Source organism: Fundulus heteroclitus, chromosome 20, assembly GCF_011125445.2.
Source record: "Fundulus heteroclitus isolate FHET01 chromosome 20, MU-UCD_Fhet_4.1, whole genome shotgun sequence".
In the NCBI taxonomy this organism is placed as follows: domain Eukaryota; kingdom Metazoa; phylum Chordata; class Actinopteri; order Cyprinodontiformes; family Fundulidae; genus Fundulus; species Fundulus heteroclitus.
The window spans coordinates 17,495,982-17,523,408 of record NC_046380.1 but is presented as its reverse complement, the minus strand read 5'-3'; the positions used below and the strand labels follow the sequence as shown (position 1 = coordinate 17,523,408).

Genomic DNA, 27,427 nt, shown 5'->3' with positions numbered 1-27,427 from the left:
AGCAGCAGCAGCAGCAGCAGCAGCGCGCTGGATAACGTCTCCTTCAGCCAGCAGCACAGACTCATTTCTCCACACACCAGCTCTGAGTGGATGCTCAGCAGGGGTGTTTGAGATATTAGCGTGCTGCGTGTAGGGGGGGAGGGAACGGCTCCAGGGACTTTCTCCAAACCAACCAACAAAGGTAAGCCTCCTGCTCCAAAATACCTGTTTGCAGTCAGGTGCCAAAGTGAGAGCGGGTTAAAAGTTGCTGCCATTAGGGGATCACTCATGTCAGCATGTCATGCAGCCCAAAAGGGAGATTTAAGATGTTAACACATGTATTTATTTCTAATCAAAGTGAAAAAAAACCAGAGATGTCAGGGCTTCACGTTAGGATGCTGGCTTGTGATCGACAAATAAGGAGTTTGTAGATTGCTGGTACAGCCTGACCTGCGAGTTAATCCTGTATTTTGTTTGTTTTATGGGGGGAATGGTACCAGCCGCTGAACACCGTGTTAAACATTTAGCACGGATTAATCTCACTCTCGGGGAAATGATCTCATTACTCACACTGTAAAGCTCTGACCTGTTAGATTTGCGCCCTGACACCTTGCTCCTTGTACACGTCACACATTTCTGCTCCTTCTTTAGGTGAATAACAAAAATTGTTGGGGAGACTTTTAACTCCTGAAAACGTACATTTGTTGTTGTTTTTTTGTATGTTTTTGTAACCCCCTCCCTGCATATGTAAAATATTATTCTAAAACAGGGCATAAGTGCACTAAAATGCTGCTCATCTAATAACATGAATCTAATTTCACCTTGATTTGCATTTGGAGTCAGTTGTGCCTCATAAGTCCTTTTTCTTACTCCGCATTATCAGTTGCGGTATTTGCGTTTTAACATTTTGTTCCGTCCTCCCGTCTCTCCTGAGTACGATACTCCCAACAAGTCTTTTATCTGGTCAAACAAAGGTGGACAGAATGAAAATGTCAGCTCCTTTGTGGCTAACACTATCGCGCTTCCTCTCTAAAATCCCCCTGACAGACTCAGAAACACAGAAACAATGATGATGTGACAGTCCTGCATGTGTTTGGTGGGTTTTCCTCACTGTGAGCCCCTAAAACTCAGCTTAAACGGGCTTAGTTACCTAAACACTGCCAACACTGTGCATTGACGTTATATTTTACACAGTCAGGGAATTTCTGCCCTCATCAACAAAACGTAAAGAAATCAGCAAGTGAAGACTTTACAACTCATTTAGTGAATTTGTCTGGTATTAAACATTTCTAGTCCACGATCAGTTTACTGATGCCTATGTTTATCTCTTTACATTGTTGTGCATTCAGTTGTCTAACAGCTAACATTACACACTTTATTTAAACATTTTTTTTCCTTTCCTGTGGAAAATCTTTAGATTTTTCCTAAAAAGTCCAGTAAATTTATTTAAAAAAGCTGGTTGCATGTTGTGTTTTTGCTGAAAAAGGATTAATTAATTTCTCTGGCACAAATTTCACAGCTCCAATACTTGAAAGATTTTCACAACTCTTGGATGTTACACTTTTTCAGTAACAAACTTCTACATAGTGTTTGGGGGTGATAAACCAACACAAAGTAGAAATAGAAAAACGAGTGACAAAGGTGAAGAAGGATACATAGACTTGAAATTTCTTACAAATAAAAAGCTGGAAGCCTGGATTGAGCCCTTTATTGTAATTACAACTGAGCTACGTCTCTATCAGCTTTATGCATGTAGATCTGCAAATAATTTGGCGGATCTCCTTTGCAACAATCTGCTTTCAGGTTCTTCTTGCTCTGGCTGTGTGTTTAGGGTTGCTGTCATGCTGGAAGGAAGGATTTTTGCAGCCTCCAACAATTCAGGATTGTCCAATATTTACCTCCATTCATTTGCCCATCAGCTCTGAGCAGCTTAACTGATGCTGCCACCCCCAAGTTTCACTGTGGCTCTGATTGCTGTGCAATGTTAGCCGACCTGTGGCCGACTACAAATAGACTTAGACTAACTTTATTGTCGTTTTGTTGCATACAGCTTACGACAATGTAATGAGATGGCAAATACGACTTTTTACGGCTTTCTTTTAACAATGACTTTCTTGTAGCCACTTGTCGATAGTCCAGATTTGTGGGAGACTACAAACAGAAAGCAATATTGACATTTTTCATTCTGAGCTGTGGATCTCTGCAGCTCCTCCAGTGTTACCAGAGGAGGTTCTACACTCAAATTAGCAGGGGGGCCAGGGTGGGGCCGGTGTTTTTTCATGAGGGCACAGAGTAAAAGATTGGTAAAATAATAAATAAACAGGTCAATATTTCATCGTTTAATACATTAAGTGAGCCAAAGAGCCAATTGTGGCTCTGGAGTTGCAGGTTGCAGACGCCTGATCCTATCTCAATACGGCTGGAGCTAAATGTTTTAATTATTGTTAGCGTAAAACTGTAACAGTAAAAAATACAATAGGTCCAACTGGCCAATGAGTTACAGTATCTTAGTCAGCATATATCATCGTAAGAAATGTATTTAATGCTGTGTCTTTAGTGCAGGGGCCATAACAGGGACCAGGACCAGTTGTACTGGCCCCCCTGCTAAATATATATATATATATATATATATATATATATATATATATATATATATATAAATATATATATATATATATATATATATATATATATATATATATATGACCTACCATTAAAATAAAATGAAGTTTGTGAATTTAATTTGGATACATATAGAATGAATGTTTTCCTAGGCTTCATGCTGTTAATTCCAATTTTCTTTTCGGCTTATTACATTTTTCAATGCTAAACATACAGGGTGGAACAAATGACCTTTATTTAGACCAATAACAGCCTTGAGCTGTTAGGAATCTTCTGTTACTACACGGGTGTTTTTGGGAGATTTATCTCCTTTTTGGCAAAGTTTGCCATATTCAGATGTCTATTATAAGTGGGAGCCGGTGATTATAGCTTCCTATAAATAATAGAAACAACGTTTTAACTTGCCTGATGTCACATTTTTAATTATAAGCTTTAGAAGCAATCAGTTATGTTTGGAAGTTGTTTCAGAAGCATCCTGAAGCTATTTATCAAAGTAAAAAGACTCCTTGTATTATACTGCATTAGAAACACCAGAATGCTCATGTTTACGTTGTTTTCCATAAACCGGGGCCTGTCTTTGATGTGGTGCAGCCCAGGGAAATGTCCTGATGTGCACCGATCCAGTCTGAGGATGGCAGGGGAGCCTTGACAGGCTCTCTGTTGCTGTGCAATGCCAGTTCTGTGCCTATGAGTATTCATCAGCAGGGATTAATGGGGCGCAGCAGTGTGAACCTCTGATTTACAGCCTGTCCACTGGCAGACCTAATGATAGGGCAATGCTGATGGTTATGGAGGAAACAGGTGTTGCAGCGTGAATAGATAAAGAGAAACACTCAGCTACTGGTGATTGTTGTTTTTGTCCTCTGCACAAACGCTCATTTGCAATATTGTGCTCACAAACGTGTAATAATTCAGAGCCGAAATTAGCTGGCTTGAAGCAGGATTACGGTTTTATTTGTTTATGCATCTGTTTGAGGGCGAAAGTCGGGCCAAATACTTTAAGCAGAAACGGTCAGAGAAAGTAAGTTCACAGTTTCATGTTCTTTGTCCCAAGTTGTTTCCAGAACGAATGCCACATTCAGGAGACACTCTGCTCTTACAGGAATAGCAGCATATGAAGCCAGACAATAAAACCAGAAGTTTCTATTACTGAATATACTAAAAGTTTGAAAAAAAAGTTGATCCAAGAGCCCTGAATTCATTTTAGCTGAGAATGCTCTGAGGCTTTCCCTTGTGCATCCATTCCCTTGTTTCCCCGTATGCATAGGACCCATGTGGAGATAGGCTCCTTTCTTTTACAGCTTATCCTAACCTAACCCCAGAAGCCAAGGGTTGACCACAAGGAGGATCAAGAATTTTCTGGAGGGGCTATATCTTCATTTTTGCTCTGAAGCAATTAGGCATGCCTCAGAATAAGATGAAAATGTTGCTCATGTTCATCTTGTTCTGGATGGATGGATGGATGGATGGATGGATGGATGGATGGATGGATGGATGGATGGATGGATGGATGGATGGATGGATGGATTACTTGGACAATTAGATAATAAGATAAATTCAAAATATCTTGGGTCATCGTGGCATTTTTTTTCTTGCAACATTTGAAAGAAGTCTTAAGTAATACCTGTTAAGATGTTTACTGAAGGCCTTCAATTTGTCTAAGAATACATGTTTTTTTATTGTTTTCACAGAGACAAGATTTCACAAATCAAAAGCAGGTTTTACAGAATCTGTAATCAGTTCAGATAAATTTTTATTCATACTGGGGCTTTCAATCTCTCCTCAGTCTAAGGTTGTTCTATGGACAAAAAAGTTTGGAAAAGGCTATTTATTTTTCTTGTTTAGAATACTTCTGTCTAGTTGAAAGTGTTATGTTGATGAGGATCAAATAAGGTCAGGATTTCCTAAAGTGTAATTCACCCATATGTATGTAAAAGCATAACCCTGACCCCAAACAAATCATGAAAAAATGCCACCAAAATGTCACTTATTTGCATATCCACTGAAAGGCATTGGAAACGCTTAGCTGTGTTCAGAGCTACAGTATATGAAATATACTGTATCTTTTGAGGTGGAGGATTTTTATTCCCCCACACTGTAGGTTGACGGTGGCTTTGTGAACGCCAACGGGCCTGATCATTATCAGCTTGAGTTGCTGGTTCAAGGCACTGACTCAGTGATGCCTGAAGCCGCTGCCGAGGCAGTAGAGGACAGAAAGGGTGCAGTTTCTGAGTGGTAAAGCGATGCTTGTCTGAACCACCAAGGAGGCGTGTGTCTGAATGAGATGCTTTTATACCCAAACGTGGGGCTACGATGAGAAAAACATGTACTGATTGAACCATTAGGAAAATTCAACTGCAATAGCCACCGTTCAACCCTAAGAGGGCAGCACAAGATTAACCTGACTCTAGCCAGATGTATTTCGCTCCGCCTAGCTTCACTCACATCCATCTGGAACTGATCCATAGGAATGGCGTTTCAGAAGGCTGGGCCTTATCAAAAATCCTTGCATATGATTGGATAAGCCACTTGTCTGTCATCTTTATAGACGTGCTATTTCAACCACTCACACTGAAGCTAACCCGTGATGCTGTGAGAGCGACGCATTTTTTTTTTAAATGTGTTTGCGGCTGTAGTGGCATGCGTTTTATTAACAGTGAGCTGACAGGAAGAGAGGGGAAGACAGGCGGCAAAGCGCCGCGGGTCGGAGTCGATCCCGGGCCGACCGCGTCGAGGACTAAAGGCCTCCTAACATGGTTCATGCGAACCGCTCCGCCACGGAAAACAAAACTTGCCAAATCCGGTCGGGAGAAGGGCGAAAACATGGTTTCCACCAACAAAAGCCTTCAGAGGCGTTCTCTGATGTTCTTTTAATGAAACAATATTAGGTAGATTGGACAACACGGAAGAAACAGCAGCATCAATGTTAACGCTTGCTTCCTCGATGCGAGCCGCCATTGTTGTCTGAATCAAACAGTCTCACGGTCGATTCTCCACTACGTCACATCTATGAAACTCCAGCCCTGCGTCCTGATTGGCTGGACAATAAAAAGTTGGAGAAATCACTTTCTATGGGTGAGGTCCCAGATGGATGTGAGTGAAGCTAGGTGGAGCGATATCAATCTGGCTAGAGTCAGTTCAGCACAAGATTGCTTTAAGACAAATACTGCAGAACTAAATAAGTTCATGTGAAAATGTAAAAAAAAAAAAAAAAAAAAAAAAAATTGCACAGTACCATTAAAGTAGCATGCTTGGGTCCAGATTATATAGTTTATCTCCCCAAAAAAGTTGAGTTTGAGGTGAGTTACGCTTTAAATAGAATAATGTAAAAACAGTAATTTAGCCTAGGGCAGGAATCTTCATCCTCATTAGTCAGCCACAGTGGTTGACTGATCGACTTCATGTTGGCTACTGTAGCTCTGAACACAGCTAAATGTTTCCAGTGTTTTTCACTGGATATTCAAATAAGTGATTAAAGATGCTTCCTGGATGCAAACGACAAGAAAAAAAAAATTATTCAGATTTTTCCTGCTAACCCAGCCAGCCAGATTGATAATGTGTATCACTCTCCATTCTGCACATTATCAACCTGGGACTGCTCCCATTGAACCAGTTTGGGGAAAGGAGGGACCTTCAGCAGAACTCACAGAGCTGATTGGACAAAGTGACACCTAGTGACCGCCTACCAAAGATGGGTTTCAGCCAATCACAGTATCAAATTAAATCGTAAGCAGCAGACATCATGAGAAACCACAAGAAGCTAAGCTAGTCAAGGCACTTCCTGCTGTTCTACTATCAAAGAAGAAAATGTGGATTCTAACTAAACAGATGTGATAGCAGCAGCTACAAACCCGTCCTCCTGCACTGCCATGTTTATGTTGGTTCAGCTGTGGGCTCAGCAGCTCTCGCTTTCGTCGCACTGTTATGTCCCGCCTTAAACCTTAATACTGCAACGTGATTGGCCCGAACCGTTTTTTGGTTCAGACACAAACGGTTGAAGCCAAAGCGGTACAAGATTTGATGCTTGTGTGTTTGTGAACGCACAAATACCGCAACAATTCATCTGGCAGGCAAGGTTACTTCTCATGCCACTTCTTGATGAAATGGCACCCTGGGCGGCTGGCCATATATAAAATAAAAACACCACTGCTGGAGAACCGCAAAGTGTTGTTGACTTCTTTATGCCCGTTGTTGGGGCTACTGTTGCTTTCTTTGCGTGTCCTGATGTCACAACAGCCGTGATTTGACCTTATCGCATGGTAGTTACAGCTGTATGACTCCAGGTGGGTCAGAGGAGTGGAGCTTTATTTTCATAATCCATGGCTAAAATGTTTTAAGCTGTTGTGTTGCATCAGTATTTTGTTAATTTTATATTTACTTTTGCTTTCAGACATAGTTTACACACATTACTCGTTACGTGGGGTTTTGCACAAAAACTTTATGGTTATGTTTTGATCCAAATGAATCCCTTTTTGCAAAGTTTATTCGACGAAAACTAACGTGGAGCAAAGACTTTCGCAGCACCTGTTGCAAAACGTGGAATACAACTCATTATCGTGCCACCAGCAGGCTCAGAAACAGCGATGAGTGAGGTAGAAATGATCTGGATCTCTCTAGAAAAGAGCCTCAGTCTGTGTTTGTGCAACAGGATGAACCCTTGAAGTTGTTGTAGGTGTTGCAGTGGTGTGCAGTTGAAGCACACTCGCTGCAGGTCAGCTGGCACAGATTACCGATGGATCACTGCCTACACACACACACACACACACACACACACACACACATGAATGCAAACACATGTATAGTGGTAGCTCTGTGCATGGACCATCCCACACTTTCACGGTGTCTCTCCCCGCCAGAGCCGGCAGTTTGGAGGAATATGGGCAAATCCGAAAGCCAAATGGATATCATGGAGAAATCAAGCAAAGCTGTGAAGCGCCGTTGGACTGTTGCAGAAATCAGCCTGTCTGTTCTGCTGCTGCTGGTTAGCTGTGCCTTGGCGGGGCTCGTCGTCCTCTACACATCAGCTGTGAAAGGTAAAGGCTCTGACACAGTCACCCCGGAAATGTCCGGATGATACAGACGACTGGAAGGAACGAAAGGTTCTCCAGAGCTCTGAGTGCTAAAAACTGTAATGATGCAGCAAATGAGCTTTATTCAACCAGTTTACAATTTTTTTTTTCATGTTAAAAGCTCGAAAATAGAGTCTAAACTGATGCATTCTGGACTCAGGGTAGTTATCAAAGTAGCTAATTTATTCAGGCACCACTGAATATCACTTGGATGTCCTTAATTATTAAAAACCTGGACAAAATGACCCATGCTGTGCCTAATGTTGTGTCGAACCCTTCCTCAGAACAATCAAACAGGCCGAGCGTTCCCAGGAGCTCAACAGGTGAAGGTGAGTCTAATCCTGCAGAATGAAACACGGAGCAGAAATGCTCTCGCGTGGCGTGAAAGAGATAGCTTTGGCTGCAGATCTGGTCCTCCTAGAATCGGCCGTGTTACACAACAGCATCTTCTCTGCCTCAGCTGGGGTGTAATGTGTAGAGTCTGCATCACTCTTTCATAACTGTGTGTTCTAGGCCAGATGTTGCGCTCCAACCTCAACAATGTGTGCACGACTGCAGACTGTGTCACTGCAGGTGAGATCAGCACCCTCTTCACCCCGAGCACTATTTTATTTAGCAAATAAAGTCATCTCCTATCCCCTGTGAAAGCCACATGCAGAGACATGCCTGAATATCTACTTCTGCCTCCCCCCCCTCTCTTCCTCCTCTTGCTTTTCTCACCGCGCAGCTGCTCGGCTCTTGCAGAACATCGATAAATCTGTGGAGCCTTGTGATAATTTCTACCAGTACGCCTGCGGGGGTTGGCTGGAGCGACATGTCATCCCGGAGACAAGCTCCCGCCACAGCGTCTTTGACATTCTGCGGGACAAGCTGGAGATTGTCCTCAAAGGTCAGCGGGGCTAACCTCTGGTGCTCAGTGGGCCGCAGCGTTCGGAGCGCTCCGATCACGCAGGAAGTGTTTGGGTTTTGTTTTGTTGTTGCAGGTGTTCTCGAGACGGCGAGTGAGCGGGACAGAGACGCCATCAAGAAGGCTAAAATCCTTTACAGCTCCTGCATGAATGAGAGTAAGCGTCCACTTGTTGTTGAAACTTCAGGTCGTCCTCAGGGCCGCTCTTTAGTTTAAATTCAGCTTAGCTACGAGAATTATAATTAAAAGTGTTCCTAATCTTAAAAACGTGTTTCTTCAGTGTTGCGAAATCTATTTCTCTCCTGACATTTTTCTTCTGCTTTTGCTTTTTTGTGGGAAATTCAAATCGTTCAGATCAACCGAACTAATTTTAATTTCAAGGGGGAAAAAAAAAACCTGAGCAAACAGAAAATGCAGTTTTGTAGGAGAAAACCCAACTGGGCCACATGTGAAAAATGTGATTGTTCGTTAAGACTGAAGACAACTGCAATCCAGAGTTTGCATTGACTGACATTGAGTCTTTTAAATCACCGTGGCCCACTTTTCTTGCAGAGAATAATTAAAATTCAATCACATTGATGGGATTTTGAGCAGAAGTTTGTAGCCTTAAGGTCACAAACTTATAGCTGGACGCTCTCAGTCAGGACTTTCTGCTAGAGAGCACAATTTGCTGAAGTGTCAGAGCTTTGAAATCCTTTTCAGGCTGACTGATATTGATGATTTTGTTTCTCCAGTGTTCTTGAATTTCTTTGAATTTCTCTGGGCAGGACATGTTGACTATCTAAGATCTTTCAGCCTACTTTGTGTTGTCAGACAGGTTCTATTTGGGTGATATGTTGATCCTGCAGGTCCTGTGGTGATCAGGTCTTGGTGTGGGTTGTGAAATTCAACCAAATGAAAAGAAATAGACAGTTAATAGTTTCAAGATTTACTAAGAAGGGGCAATTCTATATATATTTTACATAGGATGGGGTTGGTGGGAATTACCGTTTTTCTCTAATTAGATGAAACCATCATTTGAAAACAGCACTATGTATCTACTCACATTACCTTACACTGCAAGAAGGGAACTAAAAGTATAGTACAATTTTCTTAAAATTAGTGTATTTGTCCTTGATTTGAGCAGGTAAATGAGATTATCTAACAATGGAATAAGATTTTTGCACTTATTTCAATAGCACTGTATCTAATTACATTATTTTAGGGGTAAAAATACTCATTCCATTGACAGATAATATCATTTACCTGCTCAAATCAAGGACAAATGCACTCATGTCAAGAGTGTAGTGTGCAGTGTAGACTAATATTAAAGTTTGTTTGAAACATTTAAGTAACACGAAACAGCAAACAGAATAAATCTGTAAAGGGTGAATACTTTTTCACAGCCCTGTACAAGGCATTGATTGCAGTGAAGGATCAGTATCAACAAATACCAATTCTTAAATGGCTCGGATCTGTATTGGAGACAAAAAAGGATCCCACACTGCAAAAAGGCAACCAAAAGTAAGTCAAATCTTCTTGAAATGAGTGTTTTTGTCCTTGATTTGAGCAATTAAACAATATTATTTGCCAGTGGAATGAGTATTTTTACTCCTAAAATAAGATAATTAGATATATTCACTTGAAATAAGATGATGGAGATGAGTTGTTCCTATTTTAAGTGCAAAAACCTTATTCCATTGGCAGATCATCTTATTTACCTGCTCAAAATAAGTGCAAATACATTAATTTCAAGAAGATTTGAGTTACTTTTAGTTCTCTTTTTGCAGTGCAGTTGAGACACCCCTAACCAAAGTAAAACAATTGCCCGTACTGCACACCGCATCTCATTAGCGAACGTGTCTGGCACGGGATCATCGGTGCTGTGGTCGAACTGGCGCCTGCACATAATGACAGTCAGACATTTTTTTTTCTCGGGAACTTTTTTTTTTTCAGATTTTCCTCCTGAGATCACAAATGTTTGACTGCTCTGTGTTGGATCTGCAGGCCTCATCGAGCAGCGGGACTCCCAGCCGCTCCTGAAGCTCATCGACAGCATCGGAGACTGGCCCGTGGCGTCAGAGGACTGGAACACCACAACAGGTGGAAACATCTCTCCTAAACACACTGATTAATGCCTCCTACACAAACTGGCCTCAGTGCCACACATCATACCTCCTTAAATACGTGCATTCACTCAGAGCGCAGATTGCTATATTTGCGCTCAGCGGACTGCTGAGTACAAGCTTTGTCGGTGGGATCCAGAGGCCCGTCAAGGATGTGTTTTTTTTTTTTTTTTCTCGCCGAGCAGTCAGGTGTGGGCTTCTGGAGGGTGGTGCGTGGGTAGAGGAGCAAGTCCTCAATCAGGACTCTGAAGCAGGCTTTAAATAGGCTGCGCTGCTCCTCTTCATGCTCCAGGCTCTTGCCACTTTAATTAAATGTAATCATGGATGGCGGCTCAAACAGAATTAACCACGCATAGCTGCATCTGCACGCGTGGATTTACACTGAAAGCGCCGTCGATTTACAGCAGAGGCACCTTTATTCCTGCAGCCCAAATGTGATCGTTTCCTCACAGCTGCCCACGTGACTTGGAAACTTTTTATTTTTATTTTTATCACTTTGTTTCAGAGGACACCTGGAGCCTCGAGGACACGCTGGCAACACTTACGGCTCGCTTCCACAAGAAGGTGGTACTGGACCTGTATGTGTGGACGGACGACCGGGACTCTCAGCGCCACATCATTTATGTAAGACAACGGTTTGAGCATGAACAACACACAGCAACTATTAGGGTCGGCTTTGTTCCTCGTTGGTATTATTATTATTAATAATATTATTATTATTATTAATATTATCATTATTTTTATAAACTGAGACAATAGAAAACCAAAAAAAGAAACATCGCCTTACTCTATGAACAGATTATGTTTTATTGAACCATATAATCTCATAATTTCCATACAATCTGTGAACAATATATTGGAGATTGTCGGACAGTGCTGTTTTTGGACTGTAAGGCAAGGCAAGGCAAGGCAAATTTATTTATATAGCACAATTCAGTGCAGAGACAATGCAAAGTGCTTTACATGATTAAAATATAGGAATAAAAGCAAGTAGGGATAGAATGTAGAAACAAAAAAGAACATTTAAAAAACAGTAAAACAGTTTAACTTGAACATTCAAAGGCAATTTTAAACAAACTTCCTGTAGGAGGAAGTCGGAGTACCTGGAGAGAACACATGCATGCACAGGGAGAACATGGAAACCTTCTTGCTGTAAGGCTACAGTGCTGCCAATTGATATCTAAAAAAAAAAAAAAATGCAATTAACAGCAGGAGTCAGTGGAAACAACGGATAGGACTTGTTGGGAGAAGAGATGTTACAGCTGCAGGGAGGAAGGATCTGCAATAACACTCCTTTGTGCGCCTAGGATGCAGCAGTCTTTCCCTAAAGGAGACGTCCAGCTCAGCAGCAGCTATATGTTTTTTTATTGTTATGCTATTTGTATCAAAACAACAAGTTGAAAAACTGTTCAAAGGCAGTTCAAACATCAAAACACCAAGACCATAAAATGTAAAGTGTTATGAGCTGAATTTGTATTTAAAGAAGATTTAGCCTTTAAATACATTTGAATGAAGTAGTAAACAGCTGAAACCACAGACAGCTGCTGCGTCATGTTGTCTCCTGGTTTCTTTCTAGAAAACCTTGAGCACTTTTGTCCACAGAAACACACAAGTGTGAGGTGAAGGGGTTTGTTTAATGGAGTGCTTGATGTTTTAGAAAAAGCGAAACACTCCTGCATTCTGGAGGATAGGAGATTTTGACTAGTGACGGTCGTCTGTTGCAGGGAATGTGTGAAAAACCTAAAACGGTCATTCGGTACTATTTCATGCACACAATCTGTCGTTCACATGCACACTTTATACATTAAAAATGTATATCCTTTGGTATAGCAGCGTGGCTTCACAAGTTGTGCTGAAAAAAAGTGTTAAAAAAAAAAGCAGAGAATTAAACTGATTTCTGTCTGCAAATCACAGCTGCTGCTCCTGTCCTTTCATTTGTGTTGCGATTATCAACATGCAATAATGCTAAACACATGTTATTTTTCTTGTTTTGCATTTAGATCGATCAACCAGGACTTGGAATGCCATCTAGAGACTATTACTTTAATGATGGGAACTACAAAAAGGTAAATTTTTGCAGGAATCTTCCAAAAATATCTAAAAAAAAATAAAAATAGATTGTGTTATTTTATTGTGAAGAGCATGCTGTTTATACTGAAGCAAACTAATAGTTTCAAGGGTTGTGTCATAGGTGCGAGAGGCCTACCTACATTTCATGGTGTCCATTGCAAAAATAACTCGAGAGGACAAAAACCTGACTCAGGATGACGACAGAGTCTGGGAGGAAATGATGCAAGTGCTGGAGCTGGAGACAGACATCGCTAATGTGAGTGAGGAGAAAATTTACTTTTATTTCATCCTGGTAAATAAAGGCTACAGCTCAGGTGTGAAAGAAAATCTAACTTTGAGCTATTATTCTGTTTACCAGCTCTGTTTCCCAAACTGTGGTACTGGTAGTAACTCGGCATCTTAGAAATCTTAAAGAAGCAACAAGACCATGAACGACATTTATCTGAAATGAGATGTGATGGTAAACCAGAAATAAAATGTTTAAATGCTCCCAATGAAGACCCCAGACCAGAGGAGAATATTTTAAAAAGTCTTTGGAAACTGATGTCCAAATAGGACCTGTTTGCAACAACACGTGTAAAACTGTGAAGAAATGTAGATTAAAGGCACTTTAATTATGCTTTTCTTAGCTATAATGCTTAAAACCATCAAATGTAATCCTGCTGCCATTAATCTTGTGGTTTTAATTACAAGTCATTCTTTCTTGTCAAAAAATAAACCACAGCATACTGAAAAAGAATCACTATTTTAAAATGTAATGGTAATTTTTAGTAAGGTGGAAATCAGTCTGCAATGCAAAAGGAACCAAAATGTGAACGGGTGAAAGGTGTCTTACAGTTTTCTTCCTGCTCCTGGACAGGCTACATCACCAGCAGAGGAGCGCCAGGATGTCACTGTTCTGTACAACAAGATGACCCTTGGGGAGATGCAGAGCACTTATAGCTTTAATGTAAGTCAGACGTCTCTTTGGTCCTCTGTGGTAGGCTGCACGCTCTGTCGATACCAGACATTTTCATAAACTGTATAAAAGACACAGCAATTTTTTTTCTCTGTCAGAGATCAAACTTCTTTTTTTGTTTTAGGGCCATTATGATTGTTGAAATAATTTTCTTTGGTAAAATGGTGGCTCATAATGGATTGAAGTTAAACGTTTACACACAATGAGAATACCATGACTTTAAAACGCTGGTGTCACGACCGAATAGGCCTCTGATTGGTTAGATGGAGGCATACCCGTCGATGTATTTTAAGGCCACACCTCAAAAACACTGCATCCATGTGTGATATCATGGAAAACTCAAAAGAAAACTCAAAAGAGATGTGAAAATGTATGCAGAAGCTTGTGGAAGCACTGTAATCCATGTCAACTGGGTCCTGTACGGACATGGGCTAAAAGGCCACTCAGAGAGGAAGAAGCCATTATCCCAAAAAGCAACATAAAATGATAAAACTTCAGTTTGGTAATGTGCTCAGGGACAAAAACCTTAACATTTAGAGACACGTAATGTGGTCTGGGGACGCTGAATCATCATCGGTATGTTTTAAAGGAAAAGAGGGAAATCTCGCTAGCCTGAGAACACCAGCCCTTCTGTAAAGTACGGAAGTGGCAGCATCATGATCGGAGGTATTTTGCAAAATGAACGATGATGTCCCTGCCAAGTACACGTCTTTATGCATCATGCATTTGAAAAGGCTGAATACTGCCACTACCAGCTACTAGAGAAAGTTAAAAAAAGACCAAATACAGATGATTTTGGTAATTCTAAATAATGATGATTATTTAGCATTCATAGAGAATTATCCTCTAATAAATAAATCTGTCTGTGGTTTTCTTCTTGTCTGACTGATATATGGGCCAATCTAATCCAGGGAAACTTTGCCTACATGTAAAATGAAGAATCAGAACACACCGCTTAAAATGCTTAATGTTTCTGCTTTCTCTTGATTATTCACATTTAAATCAGGAAGTCTTGACTTGGCTATATTAACTAGATATCTGCAAATTCTCTCTGATAATAAAAAAAAAATTTCTTATTGTGAGGCTAAAGATGGTGATACAGTACATTAAATGATTAATATCAGAATACCTGGTAACTTTGTGTGTGTGGAACTACTGTCTCACCTGTCTGAAATAGATTTTAATTCTTTGTTTTTTTTTTTAGGGTTTTAACTGGACACGGTTTATAAAAGGCGTCCTGTCGACTGTGTCCATTGATCTCCAGCTCGATGAGGAGGTGGTGGTGTACAGCTCTCCCTACCTGGAAAAGATGAACGATGTCCTCTCCAGACACAGCATCCGGTTGGTTCACCGAAAGATAATCACGGAGAAAAAAAAAACCTGCGTCAAAAAAGATTTAAAAGTCAAATCTTCTGTTTATGTCGCAGAACTATGCAAAACTACCTCACCTGGCAGCTCATCATAGACAGAGTTAACAGCTTGAGCCGCCGCTTCAAAGACGCCAGGGCTCGCTACAGAAAGGTGAGAACGAGTCGACCTTCACCCTTACGGGTTAACACCAGCTTGCTGCAACGCAAACTGACCGTGCGTATATTTGGTCAGGCTTTATATGGGACCACTGTGGAGGATGCTTGGTGGAGAGAATGTGTCCGCTACGTCCAGAGCAGCATGGAGAACGCAGTTGGAGCTCTGTACGTGCAAGAAACATTTGCAGGAGAGAGTAAACGAATGGTAAGTCTTTCAGGCTTTCACCCGCAGGTGCATCAGTTCTGAAAATGTACCTATAATTACCAATAAGTGTGCAGTCGTTTTGTCTGCTGCATTTAAACCTTTCAGAACTCTTGGTGGAGAAAGAAGCAAATCATTTTAAATGCAGTCATTCCAGGAGTACTAAATAGTCAGTCTAAACTAACGACATTTTTAAAATATCCTTGCAATATCCCTTATAGGTTTGGCCAAGTTTTGCAACAAACAAAGAAAGTAACCCCTACAAAGGATATTGTCTTGTCTTTATTAAGCTGGAGCCTTTTTTTTTTTTCAAACAGCTGCTTGTTTTGCAAAACTGCCAGATGTTTTATGGTTCTGTTAAATCTGGGGTACAGAGACACCATTATACCTAATGGCAGTTTAGAGACCAAGTAATTAATATTAATGTTTTTGTTTTGGGGTAGGAAGCTAGAAAAAAAGGAGTTTTATAAGACTTTTTTAAACCTAAAAAACCCTGATTGAATACAAAATATAAAACATATTAACTGCAGTTGGGAACAGTAATTTTTTTTAAAAATTTTATCAGTTCAAATTATTCTTTCATGGCCACGGTTGCCCATTTATGGATCTTTACATCACTGTGGTCCAGAGTGTCTTTTCTTCATAAATATCTATTAGATCCACTCCGGGTTTTCCTCTTGTGCCGTATTTTAACTTGCTGCTAAGCGGTAGCTCTTCCGGGACATGTAAATAAGATTCAGTTATTTGCAGAAGAGTAAATCATGATAAACAACATTTTTAGAAGGTCTTTGAAATATTTAAGGATTTTTGGCGCTCGGTGTGTTGACAGCACAATTTTTAGGAGAAAATACAAACCATGCACATCCAAAATGTTATGAAAGGTTAATGCTAAAAGTAAAAAGGAGCTAAACACTGTTAATTCCAGTCGGCTCCTAAAAAGAACACATTTGTCAAAAAACAAAAATAAATAATATAACAATAATGTGTTGGAAAGGATGCTTGTCGCTTTATTATCTGACCTTGTTTTTTACCTATTATGTGGTCTTCAGCATTGGAAACAGCCTCTTTAATTGTCTCACTGCATCCTAAATTGTGACTGAGGGCACCGAACATATTACCAATTTAGTATTCAGGGATATTGAGTTTTTCTTCCTTCTATTATTTATTTATGCTATGACTCATAACTTTGGTTGCAGTCTATTTTTTTACGAGCAAATGATGAATCGAGTCAATTTTTACGTCCACTCATTGCTAACGATGGCGGCGGATCCACTGAGGAAACATATGAGCACAGATGCTGATCTATTTTCATGGACTGGGTGTATAATGTATTCACGGTAGACATTGACATTCAGTTAATGTTCAGAATAGAAGATTTGCTTACACCTCGTCTGTATTTCCTAATATTAAAAGTGTTTTAAATCAGTCTCTATTTGCTCCATGTGAGTGGCTGGAGTTTTCTCTCTTCTTCTCGTTTTATAAGAATGAGTTTAAATTATGTATTTTAAAGGGATAGTTTGTGTTTTGTGAAGAAGGGTTGTATAAAGTAGCTACGGTTAGTAAGTATCTCACCTGCAGTGGAGAGCAGTCAGAGCGATCTCAGTTCAGAATCAGGAGGATTTAAAATGAGTTGTTGAACATTTAGGTGCAGATTTTCCACCAGAACCCTTCAAATATGACTGAAATTTTGTTTTTGCACTTGACAGCTGTCTATGGTGTCACTATTTTCTGAACTGAACAGCTTTTGTTTAGCTTCTCTGCCTATCTGCCAGCCTGCAACCAAAATATGATAATACGAAGGAGATAAATACCTTAACAGCTCCTTCTGATTAATCTCTTGTGAATATTTATGTACATTACCAGGAATTTCTCACCGTTTTCACATTCATTATCATTTGTTTCACTGGCACTAGCAACGGCAACAAATAGCAGTTTTATGCAAACATGAAAAGGTGCGACAAAGAAGATAAAAACATTCTCTGAAACTGAAAAGTTTCAAGTTTGACCCAAAGTGCTTTTGAGTCCGCCCGACTCGCGCTAGCTGTTTGAGGCACTTGCCCATATGAGAATGTCCAGGGTCCGTTTTTTTCAAAGGCCCACTTATTCTGAGCCCATTATGGAAACACTAATCTGTGCTTTTAACTGAAGTTAGATTATATATATGTGCAACAACGAATATAATCTGTTTTATAATTATATTTCTTGTGTTTAAAGGTTAGCGACCTCATCAGTAAGATCCAAACAGCTTATGTAGAAACACTGGAGGAGTTGAGCTGGATGGACTCACCATCCAAGGAAAAAGCGAGAGAGAAGGTACAAAAATGCTGAGGGAGACGGGGTGGATTTCCTCAAAATACATCATAATATCACTCTAACTGCTCTGAATCTCTGTAGGCTATGGCAATAAAGGAGCATATTGGCTATCCAGACCACATTCTGCAGGAAAGCAGCCAGAAGTTGGATCAGGAGTACGCTCATGTAAGTAGAAACTCATGTAGGAATCCAGCCCATGCTGTCTGAAATATTCACTTAGCACACATTTCTTTTTCTTTTTTTTAGCTAAATTTCAGCGAGGAACACTATTTTGAGAACATCCTGGAGAACCTGCAGTCTGAAGCACAGAAGAGCCTGAAGAAGCTCAGAGAGCCAGTGGATCCTGATCTGTAAGTGACAGAAAGCTCAAACTAAAGGTCTCTAAAGGTCAGGTTGATGGCTAGTGGTTTGTTTTAGTGCTTTTTGCTGAAGAACAAGCTAAGCATACCAACAATGCAAACCTTACTCTCGCTGTTGCATGTTTAATAAAACGGGATGCACTCAGCTAAAAGTAGATGCTGCTGATGCTTTTACAGTCTGTGTCACCGAGCTGAGCAGTGAAAGGAGACCTTTCAGTCAGCTTCTCTTGATGGATTTGGAGAATAATTTTTATTGTTTTGTATGCAAGAGAAATGTACAAAAAGGAAAAAATAAATCCTCTTCAAATCTCTCCTCAGGTGGATCATCGGAGCTGCTGTGGTGAATGCGTTTTACTCACCAAACAGAAACCAGATAGGTGAGAGGTTCAGTGCAATCAATGGGGCTGCTTTGGTGGCTAATGATACAGTGCCTTACAAGAATATTCACTCTTTTTCACATTTTGCCATGTTAAAACTGCAACCTTTGAAGTATTTTGGGGGGATTTTATGTGATGGACATACACAAAGTGGTGCATGATTGTGAAGAGGGAGGAAAAACAAGGGTGCCAAATTTCCACAAATAAGAATCTGAAAAGCATCCAGCTGCATTCAGCGCCCTTTCCTTTGTCCCTACTAAATAAAATCCAGACCACAAATTGCTTTCACCTCTTATGGACACTGTTCTGAAAAGACCTCCAAATGTAGTCAGAGAACATTTGCGAACGAAAGGCAGAACCAAGACCAAGAACCACAGCAGAGGGATCAGGGATAAAGTGTTTTTTCAAAGCTTAGATTATAAAACAATGTCCCAAGCTTTAAACATTTCATGGACCTCTTTTCCATCCACCATCCAAAACACAACCTGACCAGGACTGTCCACTTCGAGATTAATCAGAAAACCAGTCAAGAGGCTCAAATTAACTCTGGAGGAGCTGCAGACATCCACAACCCAGGTGGGAGAACCTGTTTATTAGACAATTATTAGTTAGGAACTCCAAAAATCTGACTGACAAAAGAGTGTGTGGAAACAAGACATTCCTGGTGAGTTGGTGGATAGTGAGGTCGGACCAACATTTCTCTTGCTGGCCCATGCACAGTATGCTGTGTGGCACTGGCAGAAAACATTGAATATCATCCTAAACACGCCGCCTCCATGGTGAAACAAGGTGGCGGCAGCATCATGCTGTGGGAATGCTTTTCCTCAGCAAAGAGTTAAAAGGATGTAGTTAAAGTCCAGACCCAAATTCAATCAAAACTCTTTGACGGTACTTTAAAATGGACGTTCGGAGATGCTCTTCATCCGGTTCTTGCGATATTTTGGGAGGGACAAATGGGCTCAGGCTGTAAAATGCTGGTGGAGACCTGTGCTAAAATACGTACAAATGGTTCTACAAAGACTCTAGCATAAGATTGATATGATGTTGAGTTTGCAACTTAACAAATGTAGAAAAGTTAAAGAGTTTTGCATTCTCTTGCAAACAGTGCAGCCAGTTGTCATTGAGTATTCAACCTTTACTTCTGTCTATCCGTTCAGTGTTTCCAGCAGGAATCCTGCAGCCGCCTTTTTTCAGTAAACATCAGCATCAGGCCCTTAACTTTGGAGGAATAGGAATGGTTATCGGACATGAGATCACTCATGGATTTGATGACAATGGTGAGTTAGAAGTGATTTTTACCCTGATAAGATTATAAAATGTGCCAATCAAACAGTGACAATTCAATGTAGATGTTGCTACTTATGTTTGCATGCATCATGTTTGGGGAAAAACAGTAATTTACCCATGACTGATGTCTTGTTGCAGGGCGTAATTTTGACAAGGACGGTAACATGCTAAATTGGTGGAGCAATTACTCCGCTGACCACTTTAAGGAGCAGTCGCAGTGCATGGTGCAACAATACGGCAACTTCATCTGGAACCTGGCGGGTGGACAAAACGTAAGCCTCCTGTTTTTGGTGGCGTGCTTCTGCTTTGACGGTAATACCAGCAGAGGATGTTTATCTGTTTGTCTGATTGCAGGTTAGTGGAATCAGCACTTTGGGGGAGAACATTGCAGACAACGGAGGGGTTCGTCAAGCTTATAAGGTCAGCCGCCTAAAAAAAATATCATGTAACTACTTGAACTGCAACAAGTGACTCTACATAGCTCATAATTAACCTCCTGCTGAGCTGCAATGTGTTTTCTAAGTGAAGGTGTGTGTTTACAGGCTTATCTAAAGTGGGTGGAAACAGAGGGTGAAGAACCTCAACTGCCTGGTCTAGACATGGATCATAAACAGCTTTTCTTTCTAAACTTTGCCCAAGTGAGTGAGGACGTCATCTTTAAATGTGGTGTTTAGGCAGACATACAGGGCACTTAAAAAAGTCCTGAATCTGGAAGTGGAGACAAAATCTCTGGAGCCAGTCAGGCATGCAAATGCAGATTAAATGAGCAATAAACAGATCAAGACTGAACTACACGAGCATCAGAAGCTATAAAGAGGGAAAAAAAACGAAATGCATGAGAAATTGATCCGTCTGGGAGTCATAATCACCATCTACATTGATAATAGTATTTACAAGTTGCATTTGAGTAAAATTGGAAAATAGATTTTTAATCAAAGTGGTTAAAATATTCAGGATGGTACATCCAAACATTCATAGTTATTAAAAAAAGTGAAAACTTTACAAGTCTGAATAAAACTAAAAACAATAATAAACCCTCTACTAATACAGTTTTATTTTCCAGGTGTGGTGTGGTGCCTACAGGCCTGAGTACGCCAGCCAGTCCATTAAGACGGACTCACACAGTCCGTTAGAATACAGGTAAAGTGCTCTGGTGTGGACATGTAATCAGTCACGGAGTCACGAAGCTTGAACTTTTTCACGTTTTGTCACATTACAAAAGCAAGCTTCAATTACTTTTTTGGGGGCAGTGTGCAAAATACCAACAGAAGGTAGAACGATGAGGGCAGGATGCACGGCTTTCTAACATTTAAACTTCAAAATAACATACAGCATCATCAAGATCAAGGAATGCAGCAGAGAGATCAGGTATAAAGTCGTGGAGATGTTTAAAGCAGAATTACCTTATAAAACAACACCTGCATGCTTTGAACATCTCACAGAGTGCTGTTCAATCCATCATCGCAAAACTGAAAAGGCAGGGCACAATTTAAACCTAACAAAGAGAGCATTGATCAGAGAAGAAGCCAAGAAGCCCAGTGATTACTCTGAAAGAACTGCAGACATCTGAAGATCAGGTCGGACAATCTGACGACGGGATAATTTGACAAATTGGACTTTGATAAAGAGGTAAAAGCCATAGTTGAAGGAGGGCCTGAGTCTCTTTTGCAGTTTGTCATGAAGCCTCATGGGGGACTCAGCCCCAGGTGGTCTGGTCAGATCAGACAAAAATAAAAGGATGGTCAGTTATACTACCTATTAAAGCTGTAGTTGGTAATACTGATTAGAAACACTTTTTGGTATAACTGGGTAAAATTGTCCCTCCATCCTGAAAATAGTAAATACATTATGTATTCAGAAAAAGGAGGTTATAAAAAACTAACTCTGTAGGGGCTGCAGGTCGGTAAAAACTCCGAAGAGTAGAGATGGGTCAATGTTTTGGTCCTGCTCTCACCCCTTTCTGTCCCTCAAGTCCCGGGGGTATCGCCTTTTCTATCGGTTGTCCAACATGTCAATCATTCTGACGGCAGTTTACGTCCACATCCCTTGTTAGTTTCCGCTTGCTGGCTGTGCATGCACATTGCACACTTCTACAGTTTATGTATCCGGTTAGCTTAGCGGTTAGCTTAGCGGTTAGCTTAGAGGTTAGCTTAGCGGTGTTAGCCGTTCATTGTAGCTCCGCTGCTCTCACAGTATACTTTGACCATAGCTCTCAACTCTCACGCATTGACCGTGTGACACACGCATTTCATCAATTGCACACGCTCACACGCATTACTTTGAAAATCTCAATCTTACAATGAAAATCTCACTCTTGAAACGCACCCGTACGGACGCTTCGCGTCATGGCGGAACCAATTTGCGGTACAATGGTTTCCGCACGTCCAGTAGTAGAGGGAACACAGCTGCAAGGACCGCCGCCGCGCAAAGAAAGTTTCCCTCATCCAAAGTGAAACACGTATGCGGTCCGTGTTGCGTGCAAATTAAATGGTAAGTCGTCATGTTTTATTACAAACTGTAACATCAAACCAAACTTTCGCCATTAGTTTCCTTCTTTATCGAATGATGTGAAGTAACACAGTAAGATAGTCCGTTTAAAATAGTGACCGTCCTGAATCGACCCCCCCGTCGGACAACAATCTCACTCTCAACTGTCGTCTAAAGTTGAGAGGTATGACTTTGACCATGACTGAAAGTCACAAGAAGCAAACTGCAAACCAGTTTATGAGAAGAAGAGGAAGGTCACAGTAGAAAGAAATAAGACCAGAGTGGATTTGGGAGATTTCTTTTCACACGATCTCCCTGAAGGTAAGACGGTCTTGCGCATGCGCAGTCATTCAAAAAGGGACTTGGGGAAACTTCCAGAAAAATCGCATACTCTACCTTTCTTTCTTATATATATATATATATATATATATATATACTCTACCTTTAAATACGACCGCCATTAGACTTCTGTCGGAATAGTTCAAGACACCAAAGCGACCTGCATGTGCAGATAAAAGAGAAAGACGTCACACAGCAGCTCGCTGTTTATGGGATTGTTTTTTAGTCCAGGAGGTACATTCAGTGTAAAACATGTTAGAAACCATGAATTTTTGGTTTGACAGTTATGCACTACTTTGTGGTCTAATATATAAAATCCAAATTAGATACGATGAAAATGTGATGTGACAAACTGTGCAGAAGTTTTAAGGGTATGAATAGTTTCTTAAGGCACTAAAATGATCATCAGTGTAGCTACAGCTCAAGGCATTCGATCACAGACCAAACACCTTTCATAGAATAAGAATGGTATATTTACAAGCATAATTATTACTAGGATCATTGAAAAACCTTTTTTTAAAAACCCATCTGATGTATATTTTATTCATTCTTCTTGTCCTCATTGTATTTTTTTCTTATGTCTTATAGGGTGCTGGGATCGCTCCAGAATTTCGAAGCCTTCTCAGAAGCCTTCCAGTGCCCAATAGGCAGTCCTATGAACCCTGAGCAGAAATGTCGTGTCTGGTAGAAAGCCAACCACACTTTGTTTTGTTTTTGGCAACGTACATCAAAACAACAAGTTTTACTTTTCAAGCCACCTCGCTGAAAGATGATTCAGAGTTATATGGTGCAGAGCGGTGGCTTAAACATAGACGCAGACATGTAGATGTTGGAAGTTGGAAGAGTTGTCTCTGGTCGAGGAGGTCACTTATTCTTTTTCCTGTGTCCAACAAAATAAAACTAGTGGGCGAATTAATTCAAAAACACAAACCCTTGTGGGAGGGTTAAAGCCTACCCGGCTGGATTTAAAGCTTTTGATGAACAAACCATCAAAAAGCAATTTTTATATGGATCTTTCTGATTACATAATTATGGGAACATCTTGGCCACAGTTGCCTTTGTTGGGTCTGATATACTGCTTTTAGGACATCGTGCCACAGAACAAAACTCGTTTTTCAAAGGATATAAAAATAAATGAAAGCGGCTTTGCTAAAGTAAAGCTACGGTGAATTAGACATACTCAGCGAGTTTGGTTACTGTTTCGTGAAAGCAAATCACCTAAAGACTTTAAGACTGTTAAATCTTTGCAGCTTTAAGTTTTAAATTAGCATTCATATAGAACTGCGGCTTTCCATATTTTTTACACCAACAGCGCTGTGAGATATTGAGTATTTACAAAGCAGTCCATTTCTGCAAATGATTGCTAGCCCACATTTATTGCAGAAATCAGCAAGAAACAGCACTCCACTTTTTCAGGAAAATGTTTGCAGTCTGCAGCTTTCTATTTTATTTAAAAAACCCAAAAGTTATATGTTGCTGGTTATTATTGGAGAGAAGTTCCCCAAATTTTAGACTTTTGAATCAGAGTAATTCTAGAGGCTCAAGGCCTGATGTCTCCTATTTATTGCCTTCACATTTTTATTAATTCCCACTTGACTGAACAATTAAAACGTCTATTCCGTTTGTCAGATCATCCAACTTGTATAATATGTCCCCAGATCATGACTGCTTTGTTGAAAAGCTGCTCTCCTGAGAGGAAACCGTAATTACAGGAGTTTTAGCCTCTGTGCACAGCCAGTTACATGAAAGAGAAAGGAAACCCCTTCAATAGACACATGGAAGTGCAGCAGATGATAAAGTCTTTTGCCTTCTGATCTCGCACTGATCAGTGCTCTGTAAGATGAAAGGAAAGGTGCAGTGTGCCTAAATGAGGCGACCGCCGCGGCCAATCGGCGAAGCCGCAGGCAGCACCACTGAAGATTGTGGCCATTAACGGGATTGGTCAGGGCCAGGACTGTTATTTTCTACCCTTATTAACAGGTAATGACAGGAGAATCAAAGCCGGACCGCCGTCGTACCAGATGCTGGCTAAGAGGAGCTTTCAAACGCAGCAGAAAAACGCAGACAATAGACAGCTGGTTACACGTTAAATTTAGGATGCCTTGGTTAACTGAACATGACTGTTAGGTCTCGACAGAGGCTGCATTACTGAATGTGAACGCGGATCATTTATAGTCTGTCTATTAGTCTTCACCTCCTGGCAAATACTGTTGTGATACACATGGTGGGGTAGGCGAAAAAACAAATGACAGGTGGTCCTCCTCATGAAAGCTGATGTGAGTGCTGAATTACAGGTGCATCTCAGTAAATTAGAATATCGTCACAAAGTTATTTTATTTTTGTAACTCCTTTCATAAAGTGAAATCCAATGAAAGATTCATTACACACCGAATTGCATATTTCAAGACTGTGCTAATTTTGATGATGATGGTTTAGGCCTAATCCACCTTCTGCCACCACTTATTCCTACAAGGTGGCTGCGGGACGAATGAAAACCATGCACACTCACTCTTAATAACAATTTACAAAAAACTATTTAAAGTAATGACCTTTTGAGGCTGTCCTTATTGTCAAAGCAGTCAGTGACTGTCTGCTGGACTACTGTCGACTGTCGCCCGTGATTTTGTAGACCATAATATAACTTTGAAATCCTTTTGTTATGGGTCTTATGAAATACTCTAGGCTCCGGAGAAACTGAATCACTTTGTTTGTAATAAATCTATGAGTTTCACTTTTTGACTATAGCATTATGTTCTTATTTATTGAGAATCACCTGTCAAGTAAATGTTTGACATTTGGGAAATATACTGCCCTTACAATCTAATATAGTACTAAATAAGTATCAACAATGGCTAAAAAAAAAGCATGGATACTTCCATTAAACATTCACATCTGATGCTGGTTGGTGCAAATAGAGCTAGATATTTTTTTCTTTAACGGTAATTGTTTTTCTTATTTTGTTCTAATTTTACAACCCTACCTTCCATGGCTTGAGAATTTCCTGTTGGTCCAGTTTGACTATGTGTGTAAATGAGTCTAACCCAGATGCTTTATTTATCATTTAATTTAGAAATGTTCAGAGCAGACCAAAAATAGAACACCTTCAATTGACTCTAAAGATGAGTAAAAACCCTTACAATAAATTTATCTTCTGTTGTCATAGCAAAATCCTGCGCGAAGATATTAAAAGTAAAAAAAAATTGAAAGAAACTTTAATCTGACAACATATAATTAGTGGATTAAAAATCTCATGTTTCAGATGATTTCATGGATACCACTCCACCGTTTGCTTGGAGCATACAGCTAACCGGGCCAGCATGATTGATAAATGTGCAGCACTCTACGTTCTGCACAATGAATGAAAATGAAATTAACAATCTGGGTCTGCTCCAATTGAATCCATTCGGGCAAAGGAGAGACATTCAGCAGAACTTTCTGAGCTGCTTGTGCGAAGCGACACCTAGTGCCCGCTTACTGAAGGTTGGTTTTAGCCAATCACGGTATTAAATGAAAATGTAAGCAGCAGATGTCATGAGAAACCGCAACAAGGTCAGCTTGTCAAGGCACTTCTTGCTGTTCTATCAAAGAAGAAATTGTGGATTCTGATAAAACAGATGTGATAGCAGCAGCTACGCGTGTGTCCGTTTTTGGTTCGGACACAAACGGTTGAGCGGTACAAGATGGATTCTCGTGTGTTTGTAAAACACACAAATACTGTGAGTTCAGCTTACAGACAAGTTTAGTGTACACCACTTCTGTAGATCGTCCAGAATCCTGTGTTACCTTATACTCTCTTTTCCTCATTTTAGCATACAGGTGTTCTGTGGGATTTAGGTCTAGGACTGAGATTAACACAAAAAAAGGTTTATACTGTGTGAGATAAAGCATTCCTCTCTTAATATATGGCCATTTTGTTTTGGATCCTCATCCGTGGGATTCCTTATAGCTCCTTAGTGCTAATAAGGGACATTGCGAGGTTACTGTGCTAAAAGAGAAGTGAGAGGATGCATACAGGTTCCTTTTCTTGCCTGCTTCCTTACTAACTGCACTATTCGGACAGCACTTATAGCGACCACTGACGCACTTCCGCTTTGGCTAAAGAGACCCTACTCGATAAGGGTATTCAAATGGAGCCATAGTGTGAGGATGGGAGAGATAAATGAAGACACCTCAATGCCTGAGAAAGGGATGGTCCGTAAGTGTTGTACCTGTGCAGAAGACACTGTCTAAAGTTACAGTAAAATATCACAAATCTTTTGAAATAGCACAAAGAGAGCTATACACAACCTTTCAAAAATGCTATATAATTAAACCAAAAATCTAAGTGCGATATAAGCTTCTTTTTTTTTTGTTAAATGTCTCCAGCATTCTTAAAGTTGCTAAACTAACAAGAGAACTAAAGTCCTGCACAAAATTTCCAGCAAACAAAGAACACTGTTAGATGCATTTAGTTATCTTTGAAAAAAAAACTAGCTATTTATGCTAGGCTAAGCTAAGCTAACCATCAACTAGCAACAGCTTTATAATAAGCAGACATGAGTATAAAAACTTTCATTATCCCCTCATCTCATGAAGGCTTGTAAATATTTCCCAAACTGTCAAACAGATTCTGAAAAATGAAAAATGAAAAATAAATTGTTATTAGTGGAGGAAACAGAGCTTGAGGCTAGATTTCAAGTTGTGATGCAGCTTTGGATTGCTGCTAATGAGTTCGATTCTTGTATATTTTTCCATAGAAACATGACAAATGTTCTAAACTGAACAGAGAGTTTCTATAAAAGAAAATGTGTTATTGTTGATTGTGCATAATACCTGATACAAATCAGG

General features: G+C 40.2%; 1 protein-coding gene across 1 annotated transcript; it reads left to right on the top strand.

Moving 5' to 3' along the window:
- On the top strand, window positions 1-25,822 carry mmel1 (membrane metallo-endopeptidase-like 1). The gene is made up of 24 exons (XM_036152057.1): window positions 1-181; window positions 7,458-7,634; window positions 7,955-7,999; window positions 8,184-8,243; window positions 8,398-8,559; window positions 8,654-8,734; window positions 10,564-10,659; window positions 11,188-11,306; window positions 12,683-12,748; window positions 12,874-13,008; window positions 13,612-13,701; window positions 14,915-15,051; window positions 15,138-15,231; window positions 15,313-15,441; window positions 17,653-17,751; window positions 17,833-17,916; window positions 17,998-18,101; window positions 18,429-18,487; window positions 19,645-19,764; window positions 19,913-20,046; window positions 20,129-20,194; window positions 20,317-20,412; window positions 20,838-20,914; window positions 23,189-25,822. The coding sequence occupies exons 2-24, from the start codon at window positions 7,478-7,480 to the stop codon at window positions 23,286-23,288; spliced, it is 2,310 nt and encodes a 769-aa protein (XP_036007950.1). The 5' UTR covers window positions 1-181; window positions 7,458-7,477; the 3' UTR covers window positions 23,289-25,822.
- Window positions 25,823-27,427: the final 1,605 nt, after the last annotated feature.

Coding starts and splice junctions, on each gene's coding strand:
- mmel1 (XM_036152057.1), top strand. CDS start 7,478: ATGGGCAAATCCGAAAGCCAAATGGATATCATGGAGAAATCAAGCAAA. Junction 11,307..12,682: donor CTCAGCGCCACATCATTTAT/GTAAGACAACGG, acceptor TTTTGCATTTAG/ATCGATCAACCAGGACTTGG. Junction 15,442..17,652: donor CAGGAGAGAGTAAACGAATG/GTAAGTCTTTCA, acceptor TTGTGTTTAAAG/GTTAGCGACCTCATCAGTAA.